Source organism: Leptodactylus fuscus, chromosome 6 (assembly GCF_031893055.1).
Source record: "Leptodactylus fuscus isolate aLepFus1 chromosome 6, aLepFus1.hap2, whole genome shotgun sequence".
Lineage (NCBI taxonomy): Eukaryota > Metazoa > Chordata > Amphibia > Anura > Leptodactylidae > Leptodactylus > Leptodactylus fuscus.
This window is the reverse complement of record NC_134270.1, coordinates 53909421-53926633: the sequence shown is the minus strand read 5'-3', so window position 1 is coordinate 53926633 and position 17213 is coordinate 53909421. Positions and strand designations below refer to the sequence as shown.

Sequence of the window (17213 nt, the reverse complement as noted above, 5' to 3'; positions counted from 1 at the left end):
CATATCTGGAATCACAATTTCCTTGAAGTGACTTTACACAAGATTTATTACTCAAATTGTGTCTTTTAGTTAATTAGATGTATGGATATACAACTCCAAAAAAGATGCAATCAGCTAAAAAAAATGCCAAAAAATAATACCACTGGGAGCCAACTTTGATCATAGGTTCATTAGTGTGTAGCAAGGAAACTTTGAAGTAAAAATCCAGCTCCAGAAGCTTCTTTAAAAAATCTATTGTTTATTGAAATCTAAGTTAAAAAATTATTCACATCGAAAAGTCACTAACTTGGAACAGAGAAAGAAACCCTCTAGCTGACGCGTTTCGGAATTACATTCCTTATTCGTAACTCATTAGTGTGTGCACATCTAGGGCTCCAGATTGGCAATTAGTTACCTATGAGTTGTGGTAAATTTGCACCATTATTGTGACTTACATCGGAGCCCCACGGGCCGGAAACATCATGGGAAAAATAGCGGCGCTTTACAGTCCATTCAAAGTGGATGGGATTCGATGCCCACTTTGCAGTAGAACCCGCTGTGTGGACACGCTACAATTTTTTCTCCGCGTACTTTCTGTTACAATCATATCTGTGGGGAGACCATCAGCGTTTCCGTATATATAATTGACATGCTGCAATTTCCCAAACTGCGCCGGTTTTGGAAATCGCAGCATGTCAATTATATCTGTGGAAACGCTGGCGGTCTCCCCACAGATATGATTGTAACAGAAAGTCCGCGGAGGAAAATTCAGTGAACTTTTTGTCTAAAGCATTGCGGGAAGAACTGCAATGCATTGCCACCGTGGTTTTTCCCACAGCCCTTTATTGCTGTGGGACGTCTCATAACGCCTTAGCCTAAGGGAGCGTTCATATTACTGTCAGTGTCTGACAGCTAGTGTCCGATTCTAACGTCCTCGCAAAATCTTGCGCCGACATTAGCATCGGACACTAGCTGTGACCGTTACATTTTGAATTGATTTAAATGGACATTGGATGCGTTCTTTTACTGCCCGTGGGTGTCCTCAACTGTCCATTCACAAAGATGTCCGATTTTTCAAGCAGACAGCAAAACCCGACATATAGGTTTTTGCTGTCCGCTTGAAAAATCGGACATCTTTTGGAACGGACAGTTAAGGACAGGCACAGACTGTAAAAGAACGCACCCAATGTCCATTTAAATCAATGCAAAATGTAACGGACACAGCTAGTGTCCGATGCTAATGTCCGCGCAAGATTTTGCGCGGACATTAGCATCGGACACTAGCTGTCGGACACCGACGGTAGTGTGAATGCTTGCTTAGATAATTTCCTTACGACATATTTCACAACTGGCATAACTTTAAGGGGTTAAGGCCTTATGCTGGGGTATAATTTCTGGAAGGGTTTGAGGGCATTCTTGGATGGTTTAGGGGCATGATTTAAGATATTCCACAAATAGGGATACCAATATTCAGGAGTATACTGTATTAAACAGTCCTGGTGACCTGTGAAGACTTGCAAAAACTCAACCAAATTTGAGGTATTCAAATCTCAAATATAAAATCATTAAAGGGGTTGTTCGGGTAAAAATTTTATTTTTTAGATATAGAATTTATAGAGGCAAGCTCAATGGCTAAATTAGGTCACGGAAAAGTTGTGATTTTTTTTTTTTTTTTATTTAACCTCCCCGACCTATTTAAAAAAATAATTTCTTTTGCCCAGACAACCTCTTTAAGTTTGCGTGCAAGACACGCCAAGATTTAACCACAACTTTTCCATGACAAAATTTCACCATGGAGCTTTAGTCTCTGTAAATTCATATTGTTGGATTTTGTCCCTTGTATCATCCTCCGCTTACTCACGGAATGAGGAGAGATCTGTCATAAGCAAGTTGTCATAATTGTCAGTTCATATTAATGGCAGATGAGGCAGGTGTATAGTCGCAGACATATGCTCCATCCTTCAGGGAAATGAGCCAGACTCCTTTTGTTTTGTCTTCCTTCCTTCTCGCCTTAGTCTGTTTTCTACATATCCCACACATTTTGTAAATTTCCAGGTCACTGATCTTGCTGCCGAAACTATTCCTTCCACATCAAAGCAACAGCGAGGAGTCAGGTAAGCGGCAGAGGCAGCTCTTTGTAAGCATTATTTTGTTTTAATTGATTTTTATTCCCCCCAACTCAGTTTGGATAGAACTTCAAAGCAAGCGCTTGTTTTCAATAGGAGATAATGTAACTTCGTGCATTTTCGTGGGCTATTGATATGATTCCAGCTTTTGTCTGGAGACTCTTGGATGACAGGCTCCTGGAGATCGGACCTACTTGAATCAAAATCAATTGATAGAGTGCCTGGGGAAGAGGCCTCTTTCATCTTCTGTACAACTATGGAAATAGTTTACCCAAACTCTCCTCAAAAACAAAAAATTATCAGTGCCGAAGCCCTTTCCTGCTCTTTAACTGTATATGGTGTTGTCTTCTCAAGTTAGTCAGTAATGACCGCCTCCTCAGCTCTTAAAGGGGATGTCTGGCTCCAAATTGATTTTATATACTGATGACCTATATGAAGGATAGATCCTCAGTATGTGATCTGAAGGGGTCTGACACCTGGACCCGGCACAGATCAGCGATATAGGGCCTCTGTGCCTCTTCTATTACTCTGTGTCCACTGCTATAGCTTCTGGCACCCAGATGCCTCCGGAACAGCTGATCTGTGCAGGTGTTGGATCCCCACAGATAACATTATGTGGATATGTCATCAGTATAGGGCAGCACGGTGGCTCAGTGGTTAGCACTGCAGCCTTGCAGAGCTGGAGTCCTAGGTTCAAATCCTGCCAAGAGCAATAGCTGCAAGGAGTTTGTATGTTCTCCCCGTGTTTGCGTGGGTTTCCTCCAGGTACTCCAGTTTCCTCCCACACAGGTCCTATCCTGCTCTGTGTCATTGAAACAGAATGGATAGGAGACCCCCATAGGTGTGAATGCATAGCAGAATATATTCGGTTTGCACTCGGAGAGTCATCCGAGTGCATTCCACTGTAAATTCAGCCCCACATCAGAATCGCTCTCAGTCATGTGCATGGGGCTTAACCATTTGAATCAATCTAACTTGTGGACCTAAGAAACTGCAACCATTTGGCTTTGCAGAATTCTTCCTGAATCTGGAATCCATTTTGAAATTAGGTCATAAGGAGCTGCTGCAAATTACATCAACTACGCCATTATAATGCAAATTGTTTGGTCACATGTTTGTGCAGTCAGGCAGCAGAGTCACCCTTGGAACCATGAAACCTTATTTAGCCGCAAAATCATGTGACGGTTAACCATCAGGTAGAAAACGGTATCAACTTAGCGCAAAACCGCGTGTGGCCTTTCGTTTTGGTACTCTTTGGGTAGAGCAATATAGGCACAGATTTTTATTTTTTTCATTATTGTTATAGGACTAAGGATGTAAAAATTGGTTTTGACAATAATCAATTCTTTTTTATTATCCTGTATATATATTATGATCCCATATAAATTGTTTGGGGCTAATACAGGACTAATGTATGAAAAATAATCTTCTGCATACACAGTTCTGTAATAGAAAAACTATATGGAGAATGCGACAGAACCAACATCACAAAATACATATCAGTAATCCAATCTCTTTTATGGTAGTAAAAAATAAATAAATCAAATAAATAAAATCTCTCCACCATCATCATGGAAAACGATGGAGAATATTTATTTGGAGGCAAATGTGTTTTTATTTATTCAGGTCTGAAACAGGAAAATTGCTCATGTCTAAGTAGGACACATCGAATGAGACTTTAAACCTATATTATATAATGATCCTATGTGTGGTGTGTCTACAATCTACTGTTCTCTGTTATCAGTCTCGGCAGAGGACAACTATAGTGTTCTATAGTGAATATATATAAATGCCCCCCTCGTCCCACCATGGTCACAGCTGAGGACATCCCAGGACATGTTAGTCTGTGGCCCTTTAACTACACATTGTGGTCTATTAATTTACAGCATGTAATCTCGGTCTTTTCTCTTTGCTAGTGACAAACAGGAGCTGTCCAGTCAGTGTGATGGGAATGTAGATCACTGAAATCATTCTAAGCATGACTAGTTATCAAGGCTGCAAGAAGCGAATGAAAAATGCAGAGAAGTGACACGAGTGTAAGCATGTGTAAAACTAGGTTAAGGATCAAATGAGGTCTCAGGTATTAGGCAAAATAAAGGGTGCAGGAAAGTGAGGGAATCGGCAGTGCAAAGCAAAATCCTGTTATTCTGGTTTCATAATGTCTCCAGAAATAAGAGCTAATAGCTTTTATTGTATTGTCCCCTTTCTCTCTGTATATGGTCTTTTTCCAACAGTATGAGCAGCATGCTGCATCAAAATGGCGCTCAGACATGTGCAGTACCGCTCTGAAAGGAGCAGAACTGTGCATGCGCGAGATTTGAACTGCAAGAGCGCGATCTGGGTGGCAGAATATCCGGGGAGAAGGAGGGCAGATGGAGCACAAGCAGTTGAAGGGCGCGATGTTAGCACTTCAGTTTAAAGGGGGATGTCAGTACGTTTTTCTCAGGGGACTAAAATTGATTGCAGAGGATCCTCCTGCTGCGACCCTCAGTGATCAGCTGTAATCTGCAGGGGAAGTGTCTGCAAATGTTCAGTTACCCTGCAGTGCCTCCACTGGATAGATGAAGCATTGCATGATTCCTTGAAGCTCCTTGTATTCGTTCACTGCAATATTAAATTCTTGCTATCCTCCATCATACGTTCCCAAATCATGGCTCATGAAACACAAAACATTTCCATCCATTTTTTTTTATTAGAAATAAATATGCAGTAAAGACCTTTAAAATATTCCATCTCCCACATCAGACGCCATTCTATTGCTGAAATGTTATAGTTGGGAGTTATTCGGTCTTAGCACTTTTATACATTAGTTACGAAAATAATTTCACTTCTGATCAATGACATGATAAAATTTAGAAAGCGACCACAATATATAGCAGCAGAACAGTGCATGGACTTAATGACATTTTTAAGCACCTTTTTAGAAAAAAATATAATTTGAGGTGGATAACCTTCTCAAGTCATGACCAACCTAGGCTTCTGTTTCTGCAAATGTTAAGGGTTCTTACCCCTTAAAGGGAGTCTGTCACCAGGTTCACCGGAATGTAACGCATCTTCCCACATAAAAATGTGTGGCACCATTGCAGAAATTCATTTCACAATATGCAAATGAGCAATCTGGAGCACCGAGGGCAGCTCTGTTGCGCTAAACTTCTACACTCCACACCTTTACAATACACAGATGCAAATGCATGAACACTGAGCCCGGTGAGAATTCAGTATAGCTTTCTGGCCCTAGAACTCCAAGAAGGGAGAGGGGAATAAAGGCATATTATAACAGAGGAGGGTATAGAAATTTGGAGCAACGTAAAGCCCTCAGTGCACCAGACTGCTCATTTGCATATTGTGAAATAAATTAATATCTTGGTAATGGAGACAAAAATTTTCAACATGTTAGGTCAAGCTCACTTGAATTTATCTACTTGTGTTAGTAGTTTAATATGCTTCATCTTGTTGACAGACTCCCTATAAGGGGACATCCACATAGAGTATTTTGGCACGGATTCTGACACAGAATCCACATGGAAAAAAAAGCTTCCCATTGACTTTTGCGCGGAACTCATTGAAGTCATTGGGAGACTTTAGTTCAGATGCTGATGCGAATTCCGCGTCAGAATCAGCGCACGGAAACTCCGTGCGAATGCCCCCTAAGGCCATAGCCAGTTTTGGTCTTAAGTATAAGCAGCAATATTGTAAATTCTGAAGAAAAAGCCACAATTTATTTTTAATTTTCCTCCAATTCCACTGTTTGAGGACTTGTGTTTTGCAGGATACGTTATGTATTTCAGTGGCCCCTTTTTTGGTGCCTATAACTTACTGACTAAATATTTCTTAGCTCCTCCTGGAAAGGATTCAAAATAAAATCTTTTGGTATTTTTAAAAATATATTTTACATTTTGTGCTGTTCATATAACCTGAATACCTTTATTCTGTGGGTCAGTATAGTTAATTTTAGGATTAATTTTAAAGGGTGCTTTCGCCAGAACTTAGTATATCAACTCAGCCCTTTATATGGATATGTAAGGGTCACATGAATCAGTGTTTTTACTTTGTCAATCTGTCCCTCCGTTGCGGAGATATCGTTGTTTTTATCAATATGCAGATGAGCGTTTTGGTACAACATGGTCATTGCCACTGCTCCAAAGAGTTATCCTGCAAAACTCTCGTGGTTCCAAGTAGCTCATTGTATATTGACAAAAACAACAGTATTTCAACAATGGAGGCACCGATTTACAAGGGGAACACAATGACATATCCAACATAACATATCTATCTACAGGCTGGTATGTCTATTTGGGTTGATATATTGAGCTCTGATGATAGACTCCATTTAAGATTTTTTTTTTTTTTTTTACATTTTCAAAAATGGTCCATTTATTCACGTTTTTTACTGATACTGACAGCAACCTTATTAGGTGCTTAAGGAGGCAGGACCTAATAGGAAGACACAGATGGAAAGCCCAGGATTACCATGACCATGCATTGGTACCACCAATTACAATGTGGAGGAGGGGGGCTATGAAGGAGTTGGGAAATCAACAAGTCTAAACAACCCCTTAGGTGCTGTGTTTATACATTGACCTATGGCGTTAAACACCCAGGTTCGGAGTTGTCACTTTCTAGCTCTAATATTCTTTGTTTACATCCAGAGTTACATTAAAACCTGTAACTCCTGAATACTACTGACAGCTGAGGGTTTGCTACAATTTTAGCAGAGTTGTAGGTCTATTCCCTGTACTGGTAAGGGATCTATCTATACTAGGGAGATCTACAGTGTACTGCAATACTTAAGAACCCCTTTAAGGCTAGTCCCACCAGACTCTGTAAAAACATCATCTGTAAAGCAATACAACCACCGACCCTATAATGCACATAATATATTGTCCTGTATACTACTACCACCTAACAGCCAGGTAAGAAAGCTGATTACAAGACAATAAGGCAGAAAGCGGTTCTGAGGCAACCAAATCAAATATCAGAAAGTTCTAGAGTTTACCATATACGATACTTTAGGACAATGACATTAGCTTTAGAATCACATCACACGTGGGAAGCTATGGAGATGGCCACCAGATTTCTTGTAGTTCTCCTTGTAGGCAAGGAATGAGTCTGGGCATGGGTTTGGGAATAGGTTGGTGTCTCAGTGGATAATGTAAGCCAACCTTCACAATACTGAGATAATGGTTTAATACTAAAGGATCATATGGCATAGTGGGTTCAAAACCTTGATATTGCTCATATCAACCAATCACACCATGGCTACAATTTAATGCAAATGGTTTCAAATTAAAAGGAGCCATTTGACTGGTTTCTAGCGGTGACAAAGGTTTCCATGATTTTCAAGGACAACTAACAAGAACCTTAACATCACCAATGAAAGGTCTAGATTAGAGATGAGCGAGTAGTATTCGATCGAATACGACTATTCGATCGAATACTCGTATCGGTTGAATACCACGCGGGAAAATTCCATTGAATTCAATGCAAAAACCTCCTCGTGCTCCTCGTCCTGCTACTTCCGGAACTTGGAGGATCCAATGTGTCGAACTCTGGCTTCTATGGAAACCGGAACAACATTCCTGTTTTTTCCCATAGACTATAATGTTATTCGATATTCGATTGAATACTACTTGCTCATCTCTAGTCTAGATGTGCCCAGCATATAAAACTTATAGAGCTGAGTAATACAGAGTATGGATATGAATACTCAAACCAACTGAGAACTGAATTTCTGAAAGGAGAAACTAGAATCCGGTGTAATAAGGCAAAAGATAGATGTCTCTTTAAAGGGATCCTGTCTTTATGACTAAGCCCTTTTACAGACAAATGGTTTCCAATAAAGCAGTGGTATCCTTAAAAAACCAGTCCATAAGTGGATTGTTGAATAAGGAGGGATGCTTGGCCAAGGCCAGGCCTGAGCCTATCACTGCCTTCATCTATGATGGATTCCCAACTTTCCATATTTTTCATGTTTTACTTTTAAAGTAACCAAATAATGAACGTTGAATACTAAAACATGATCATTTTGTGTGCAAGGTTACATATCATGGATGTGCAGGTCCACCTAAGAAATAAGGCTTCTCTATTTAATAATTTCTAGCTATGATGACCCCACAACTTGTTATCAGTGCCATTATAATGGCAAATAGAAGGGTCTGGTGCATGTCTCACTCTCCTTCCCCTTTTTCATGTCCCTTGGTCCTATACCCAACCCCTTTTTGCTAACAATTCAGTTACTCTGGGGAGGGGAGTCCTGTACAGGTTCTTGCTACCTAATAGCAAAAGAGATGGGACCAACAAGGGCTTCCCCCCTTTTCTCCAAAAGCTCCATAGCAGCTACATGCTCTGCCTCTATGGTATGTATTCCCTTGCCAGTCATGGACATATTATCTGGTCTATTCAAGAGGCCAATATTCTAAGAGAGACTGGACAAATAGCTGGACTTATAATATACCTACACTACTGTATATTGCTACCTACTGAGCATCCTACATTGCACTACTGCTCATTACATAGACACCGCATTCCCACCTATAGATAAGTGTAATCTGTGCGCACAAACAACGGTAGAGCCTAAAATAAGTTATATTATATTTTACATCACATAACACTAAACTCAGTGATCGCTTGGCCAGTGTTCCTCTCTATCAAGGCTTCTTTTTCCTGATCACTGCAGCAGATCCCTGGACGACGCCATTATTGTTGGGTCAAGGATTGTGTGTTCATCTGTCTCTTGGCTTTGGTTTGCAGGTAGCGGCCTTTTCCTTCTTCAAATCGCTTCTTCTCGTCTTCAGTCTCAAGCTACATTAAGATGAAAATATGTAATCGTCATTGGTAGAAGTCACAGTAAGAATAAAAACAGATACTTAAAGGGCATGTCCACAGTTTTACAGTTTACATACAGACTTATTTTACACAAAAATGTGATTGCTTGTCACCCAGCTTTCCAAGGATTAAAAGCAGTTGAATGGAATAGAGAAGAACTCACAAAATGATTTCATAAACGTGAAGAATTAGCAGAGGTGAATATATGCTGTGAAATACCATATAAGACCATGGTCTTCACAGGAAAATGAAGAATAGAGTTATAATGATGTACTTGTTTGGCCTAAACGGCTTTTGCTCAAAAATAGAAAATGGAAAATTGTGGGAGGATCAAGGAATGCGAAAAAGGAAAAACTAAAATAATCCCAAATATGAGCTTTATGTAATAATCACACCATTAAAGCCGAGGTTTATCTGTACTCTGTCTCCGAGGAGAGCTGCTCGCTCTCATACCTTCAGGCAAAAATGCTACATCTGTCTGACAAGTTGGGCCAAAAATTTTCCTGGCGTAGTATGACTGATTTCAGGTCTGGAAAACAATGGAAAAAAATGCTCAAATTTAAAACTAGCAGAGATGCTGCGGTCTGAAACGGAGAAATTTTTTTTTTTTTTTAAATGACTTCTAATATTTATTCCTGTAGGATGATAAGGACTAAAGACAGACAAAGAGTGAAGAGTTCACCAAATTCCATCAGTATCTGATATTGTATACGCCTTACAAGGTAGAAGCCAAATGAACGTATATGAACTGATATTAGTAATGATGGTAGTGATCTTCTGCATGAAAATAAAATTCCTACTTTTGCAATCCTCATTCACGTTCACAGTTCTAAATCGTATGGCCCAGTACAATGACAGTGTGGTTAAAGGAATTCTTCAAGACTCAATAATGACCCTCACTAATCCTCTAAGGATGGCTCTTGGCAGCCCCAAGATCAGATGTATCAGAAGCAGATAGCGCCACACACTGTTCAGTGGCCGTGCTATGCTATTGCAACCGAGTTCTCATTCACTTAAAAATGGCAGCATGGCCACTGTACATTGTAGAGAGCAGTCGGCTTCCAGCATCCTATATTAAGGTGAAAACAGCTGATTGGTGGATGTGCCTGCAGTTAGACCCCTATATTAATAACTTAACCTAAGGCTAAACCATCAGTATTGAGTTTTGAAGAACCCCTTTAAAAATAAAAGGGAATGGACAACAAAGAAGGGATGGTGGTAGGAATCGGACGAGTATCTACTTGGTCATTGGTGTGTTTAAAAAGTGAAGCACATGAGCAATAAAACAAAATTTGAAACATGCCCCACGGTTATTTTTAGTACTCGTCACCTCATATGAGACAATGGGTACATTTACACTACTGAGCCCAGGTGAAACTGCAGTCTCTACACCTCCTACGTATTTCCTCCTGTTTGCCTGTTGACACTGGTAACATATTCCATTGATAGTAAGACATTGGGGGGCCAATGAATGATATAGCCCATGTACTATTGGAGTGGTGTGCTTCTTAGGCTACCTTTGCTTTGTAGCCAGGTCTCTTGTGACTGTTATATATACACTTGAAGAATCCTTTAAAGGCTAAATGAATCAGCTTAAAGGCTTGTTCACACGGGACAAGAGGGGATGGATTTTGGCGCTGAATCCACGTCAGAATCTGCCCCCTCACAATAGAGGTCTATGTAGACCGCTAGCTTACTTTTTTCAGTGAGCGGCATGTTCCCGCTCACGGAAAAAAGAAGCGAGCTGCCCTTTCTTCAGGCGGATTTCGTGGCTGATTCAGCCCCGGCATCCACCTTGTGGCAGCACCCTCTGGACTAGGCCCATTAATTTGGGCCTGCTCTGGAGCGGGAAGCCGTGACAGTCACGGCAGGCGCAGTTTGGCCCTATTCTGACGCGGCTTCCCGCGTCACAATCAGGACCAAAATACGCCATACCGTGCCCTAAGAGCCTTCTATATAGTCTAAACACAAAAATGCAAAAAAGAAGATAAAAATATCAGCACTTCCAGCCTTCATCTCCTCCTTTCCCTTGGTCTTAGGTTAAATTATAATAGTACAAGGAAAAAGATATGAAAAATATTTTCACATATGTTAAGAGCTCAGCCATGTCCTCCTCTTATCACTGTCTGGTGCTGGGCTGTAAGACAACTGGCTGTAAATAGTATGACAAGAAGACCAAGAGTTGTCCAGATCTGATCTTTTTGCTACCGATGATCTATCCTTCGTACACTATAGCAATGCCACTGGAGCTGTAGCCTCGCTCTTGTTCAGTTGAATAGGAGCAAGGCTTCTTCCAGTTGTATACTTGGCATATGGCTTCCAGTGACCGCATCAGCTGATCGGTTCGGAGTTCGGATGATGGACCCCAACCAATCTGATAATAATGATCTATCCTGTGGATATAGTAATTGCATCAAAAATGTTGAGTTCCTGGAAACCCCTTTACACCCACACCCTTACCCAGTGTCCAGCCAGATGGCGCAGAATAACCTGCGTTTCCTTGCAAGAATTTTTACAGGACTGTCAGAATCCCACAGAAAGCTCTACAGACAGTGAGGATAAATATATTTCCTACTATTTCTAGGTATAGCGATCTCTTAAGTTCTCTCAACAACCTTACAGTCATGGAGTTAAGTCGGCTGTTTATAACTCGAGTCATACTTTATTGCTATTTTTTCTTTCTCCGTCCACGCTATTCTCCAGGACACATTGGATTGGATCTAATCTAGTTTTTGACTGTACTGAGAAATGATGGTTTGACACCTCTGTGTCGCACTGAATTGCTTATACTGTGAAGCTTTGCCTCCTCATCCAGCGCTCATTTCCATCCATCTTAAAACATTCACATTCTTCATTAAACATCTGAAAACACCTAGAGGTGCGAGTTGCTATTTTTATCATTTGTCATACATATGAAGCAGCACAGATCTCACGATTTGTTCACAGCTCCTCCATTCTTTTAAATCTATTTTATCTCCACACATTCACTGCACAATTGTAATATTTTCCAAAAACAGACTATGGGTAAGGCCCTTTTCCCTTACAAAAGGGTGTCGGTGTCTGCTTTGCCTAGATATTATACAGGTCACCATACATCAGAGCTTTGAGACTTCTATTCAAAGGAACAGTAAACCTCAAAATGAATGTGGTTTAGATTTTCTGGTCTCTTATCGAAGACAGTGCGGAAGAGCGTCTTCTGTAGCCAATTGCCTTACAGCTAAATATGCCTTTGGGAAAGGGAGGAGAAGGGGGGGAGTGGGGTAGATTATCCCCTGTCAATGGTACAGCCCATTAAAGGGGCTTTTCTACTATAAAATTTAAAGTAAGTTCTTTGCCCCAGCTTTCTGATGTTTTGATACAAGCAATTTTGAGCAAAAATTTGCAACTTCCATAGAACTCAGATAAGTTTTGCTCTGACTGCTGTGTCATCCTACAAATCCACATCCAGTACAATTCTTTCCATAAGGGAAAGGGACTAGACACTGTATAGGGAATTTGGAGATCTCAGCATTTAAACGACGCACAATCACACTGCTCCATGTCTGGCCCACGTGCAATAAAAAGCCGTAGAGACAAACCGGAAGATGTGAGTTTCAAGAGTGTGCAACAAAGTCTTGGAGCACTGTGCTTCCTACCCAGTACTTTTATCCCTCTTTTCTAATACCACTAGGACTCATTGTTAGAAGGTGACAGGCAGAGTGCTGGAACGAACATGGACCAGCCTCCTCAGAAGCACAGGCGAAAACGGCGCTCACCCCAATGATTAAGTTTGGAAATTTTATTAAGCACGATGCGTTTCGGGCTACTTGAGCCCTTTATCAAGTGCACAAATCACCTTTTGCGGTGTTTTGCGTAGCTTTCTCTGGGAGCTCATGGTGACCTCTGCCTTTGTTTACATAGCCTAGGCTAAGACAGCAGGAAGCTATGTAAACAAAGGCAGAGGTCACCATGAGTTCCCAGAGAAAGCCACGCAAAACACCGCAAAAGGTGATTTGTGCACTTGAGAAAGGGCTCAAGTAGCCCGAAACGCGGCGTGCTTAATAAAATTTCCAAACTTATCCATTGGGGTGAGCACCTTTTTCACCTGTGCTTCTGAGGAGGCTGGTCCATGTTCGTTGCTGGTCTGACGTTCCTATGACATGTGCTTGGCTGCTGCCCATTTGGTCTCCATACTGCTTGTTACTCTTTTAGTTGTTGTGTCCCACACAACCTTGCCAGGTGAGCAGCTAATTGTTTGCTTACCTATTGGACTGCTACTTTGGCTTTATATACTACACTAGGGTCGGCTCGGTGCCCTCTCTCTCTCTTTTTTTCATTTGAGGCAGAGTGCTGGAGTCCTGGTACACTCACCGGCCACTTTATTAGGTACACCATGCTAGTAACGGGTTGGACCCCCTTTTGCCTTCAGAACTGCCTCAATTCTTCGTGGCATAGATTCAACAAGGTGCTGGAAGCATTCCTCAGAGATTTTGGTCCATATTGACATGATGGCATCACACAGTTGCCGCAGATTTGTCGGCTGCACATCCATGATGCGACTCTCCCGTTCCACCACATCCCAAAGATGCTCTATTGGATTGAGATCTGGTGATTGTGGAGGCCATTGCAGTACAGTGAACTCATTGTCATGTTCAAGAAACCAGTCTGAGATGATTCCAGCTTTATGACATGGCGCATTATCCTGCTGAAAGTAGCCATCAGATGTTGGGTACATTGTGGTCATAAAGGGATGGACATGGTCAGCAACAATACTCAGGTAGGCTTTGGCGTTGCAACAATGCTCAATTGGTACCAAGGGGCCCAAAGAGTGCCAAGAAAATATTCCCCACACCATGACACCACCACCACCAGCCTGAACCGTTGATACAAGGCAGGATGGATCCATGCTTTCATGTTGCTGACGCCAAATTCTGACCCTACCATCCGAATGTCGCAGCAGAAATCGAGACTCATCAGACCAGGCAACGTTTTTCCAATCTTCAATTGTCCAATTTCGATGAGCTTGTGCAAATTGTAGCCTCAGTTTCCTGTTCTTAGCTGAAAGGAGTGGCACCCGGTGTGGTCTTCTGCTGCTGTAGCCCATCTGCCTCAAAGTTCGACATACTGTGCGTTCAGAGATGCTCTTCTGGCTACCTTGGTTGTAACGGGTGGCTATTTGAGTCACTGTTGCCTTTCTATTAGCTCAAACCAGTCTGGCCATTCTCCTCTGACCTCTGGCATCAACAACTCATTTCCGCCCACAGAACTGCCACTCACTGGATGTTTTTTCTTTTTCGGACCATTCTCTGTAAACCCTAGAGATGGTTGTGCGTGAAAATCCCAGTAGATCAGCAGTTTCTGAAATACTCATACCAGCCCTTCTGGCACCAACAACCATGCCACGTTCAAAGGCACTCAAATCACCTTTCTTCCCCATACTGATGCTTGGTTTGAACTGCAGGAGATTGTCTTGACCATGTCTACATGCCTAAATGCACTGAGTTGCCGCCATGTGATTGGCTGATTAGAAATTAAGTGTTAACGAGAAGTTGGACAGGTGTACCTAATATAGTAGCCGGTGAGTGTATATCTCCCCAGGTTTCTGACCTATGTGTGATCCAGGGCGGGTCTTGAGGAGGTCTCAGCCCGAGGTGTGGATCCTGGACCATAAAAGGCTGCAGAGCCTGCATTTCAGGGGAGATCCTGGGAGTGAGAGGAGGCTCCTGGTTCTGTCCTGACACACTGAGAGTCTGATAAGACTGTATTGCGCTATTTTTGTTTACTCGTGTGGTAAACTCGTTGTTATTAAGCCACGCATATAGCAAGTACTTATTGTTTAGTTACTGATCAGACTAGCAGGATTTTGTTTGACATTTTTTTGCCTGAAGTTAAAGCTGTATTTTTTTTTAATGTAGATTGTGAGCCCCACATAGAGCTCACAATGTACATTTTTTCCCTATCAGTATGTCTTTTTGGAATATGGGATGGAAATCCATGCAAACACAGGGAGAACATACAAACTCCTTGAAGATGGTTTTTTGACCTTGGTGGGATTTGAACACCAGGACCCCAGCGCTGCAAGCCTGCAGTGCTAACCACTGAGCCATGGTGTGGCCCCCTGTTAAAGTTGTATTTTATTTTGTTCTTTTTTTGTGCCTGATGTGAAGCTTTATTTAGTTTGCTGTTTTTTTCTAAATAAACCTCTTTGCTACAGATTTTGTGTCCCTGTCTCTGTCTGGTTGGGTCCGCACCATTGCAGCTACCGAGCTACCTTCCCCACATCATGTACAGTTAATATAGTCATATCTACTGCACAGAAGTCTGCCCATATTGGATAAACTCTGCAAGATGTTATAAGCATCCACTTCTTACAATATAATGTAACACATGTAAGTGGATATCATACAGTGCTCTATGGCGACAGTGAATGAGCAGGAAGCCGTACACAGGCGGAACTCGTGAATCTCACTTTCAGATCTTGACATGTTTCAAAACATCAGAATCTTATGAATTCATGTGATGGCAAAGCAGAGCTGAACGAGTGAAAGTTGTATTGTCCCTGTATCTTTATTCGGCTGTCAAAAGAGACAGCTACACAAAGCACTAACCTTGAAGCAGGGCTGAGTGGGATTACAATGGCAAGTGAACTTGGAAGATCTTATGATGAAGTACGTAACAAGAACAGCAGATGTGTTTGGGAGTCAGCTGGTGAAATCAATTTTATGGAAAAATGTCAAGATTTTTTTTAAGGAGCATTTCTTTCTAAAGTTGACCTGAACAATTTGAGCTGTGTGAAGCTGTTAAAGGGATTTTTCTATCATACACTTTTTGGGATAATCCTTTTTGTGCCATCCTTGCTCTAATCCCTGGTGTTGATCAGTGCAAGTTAGAAAATTCTCCACTGTGGTTTATACAGTGGTCTCTCTCTAAGACATCCATATTTGCTTTATTGGGAAGGGGTTGTTCTAGGACCCTTTTACCACTTCCAACAAGTCCAGTTTTGTACATCTGTTAATAGCTGCTGCTTCACCGATTCTGTCACAGTTGGCACAATTTTTTGTCTGGCCCTCACCATTCCCAAGCAATCAATACTGATAGTTTTGGTTCCTTATATACTATTTATGTTCTATATAGTCAGGAGGGCGGTGTCAGGCAGGAGCAGGTAAGCGGTGTGATTCTGAGTGCTGACACTGGCTGCCTCTGATTGGAGCTCTCAATCACACACCCCTGTCTGACATGACTCACCTGACATTACAGAGCTTGAACTGTACACTGGGAACCAAAACTAACTGTGCTTGTCGCTCAGGAATGGTGGGGACTAAAGTAAAAATTCCAACTGCACCAGAATAAGCAGAGCTGCACCTACTAACTGATGCTAATCCTATTACTTTGAAGCCGGACTTGGGGTCAGTAACTTTTTTCAGACTCCATCCAATATTGGTCCTGACCCCATAGCCCTGGTATAATGGTCTCTGATTTTTTTACCTACCAATGTCAGATGGGTACAAACCATAGACTACCTCATGCATGGATTTCTAGGAAATTAAGATAGTTCCTTATATATAAAAGATACTAGGAAGAACTGTATTCTAAGGTAGAAATGGCCTTTCCGGGTCATTGTGTGCATGCACAGTTTACATATATAGTAAACCACAGAACCTGTTGTACTTTTATCTATGAAAAGGCCAGCCGCATAGACCAGATCAGCACTGCTACATCTTACGGTATGCACTGGTGATTTGTATCTAGAGTAGTTCTGTGTGCATCCAGTGTAGAATATGCTGATCCTTTATAAACCTATAATACATATGGCAAGCCTTCTCATGGCTGACTGCTTGCCATGTATTATAGCAAATTAATCATATCTTACTGTTTGTGGATAATGATGCATTATCCCATCATGGATTGAAAAATTCTGTATTTCCAAATGACCTCCACAACCTTCCCTCTCGGCCTCATAGACTGTTATACAGTCCAATAAAGATATTCTCGTCTCCCTATTATGCAATTTACATGTTGTCTTAACAGCTGAGTTCCCGTTCTGCTGCGGTGTAAATTGGCCTGACCAGGCTGCTTATATCTCCCTGCCTGGAAATATCAGCTTGTACAAATTGCTCATTTACATTCATGCCCCTGATAAATCCATTGAAGATCTGCTTGGCGGGCTCATTTTATAATCTGTCAAATCTTGACAGAGTAACAAGGCTACAAAACAGAAGCAGCAATTTGTGAATCTATGCAATTAGATCATGTAAGGAATTGCCGGTGACCGCTTCACGTGGTGCAGATAGGTTGTTCTCTATG

General features: G+C 41.5%; 1 protein-coding gene across 2 annotated transcripts in view; it reads right to left on the bottom strand.

The window, feature by feature from the left end:
* Nucleotides 1-4777: 4777 nt before the first annotated feature.
* The window catches only part of ACOT7 (acyl-CoA thioesterase 7), a 167383-nt gene continuing 154947 nt past the window's right edge, over nt 4778-17213 (bottom strand). For both annotated transcript variants that reach the window (XM_075279980.1, XM_075279981.1), the window contains exon 10: nt 4778-8906. In XM_075279980.1, the coding sequence (XP_075136081.1) occupies nt 8802-8906 (105 nt within the window). In that variant the 3' untranslated portion in view covers nt 4778-8801. The remainder of the gene's footprint in view (nt 8907-17213) is intronic.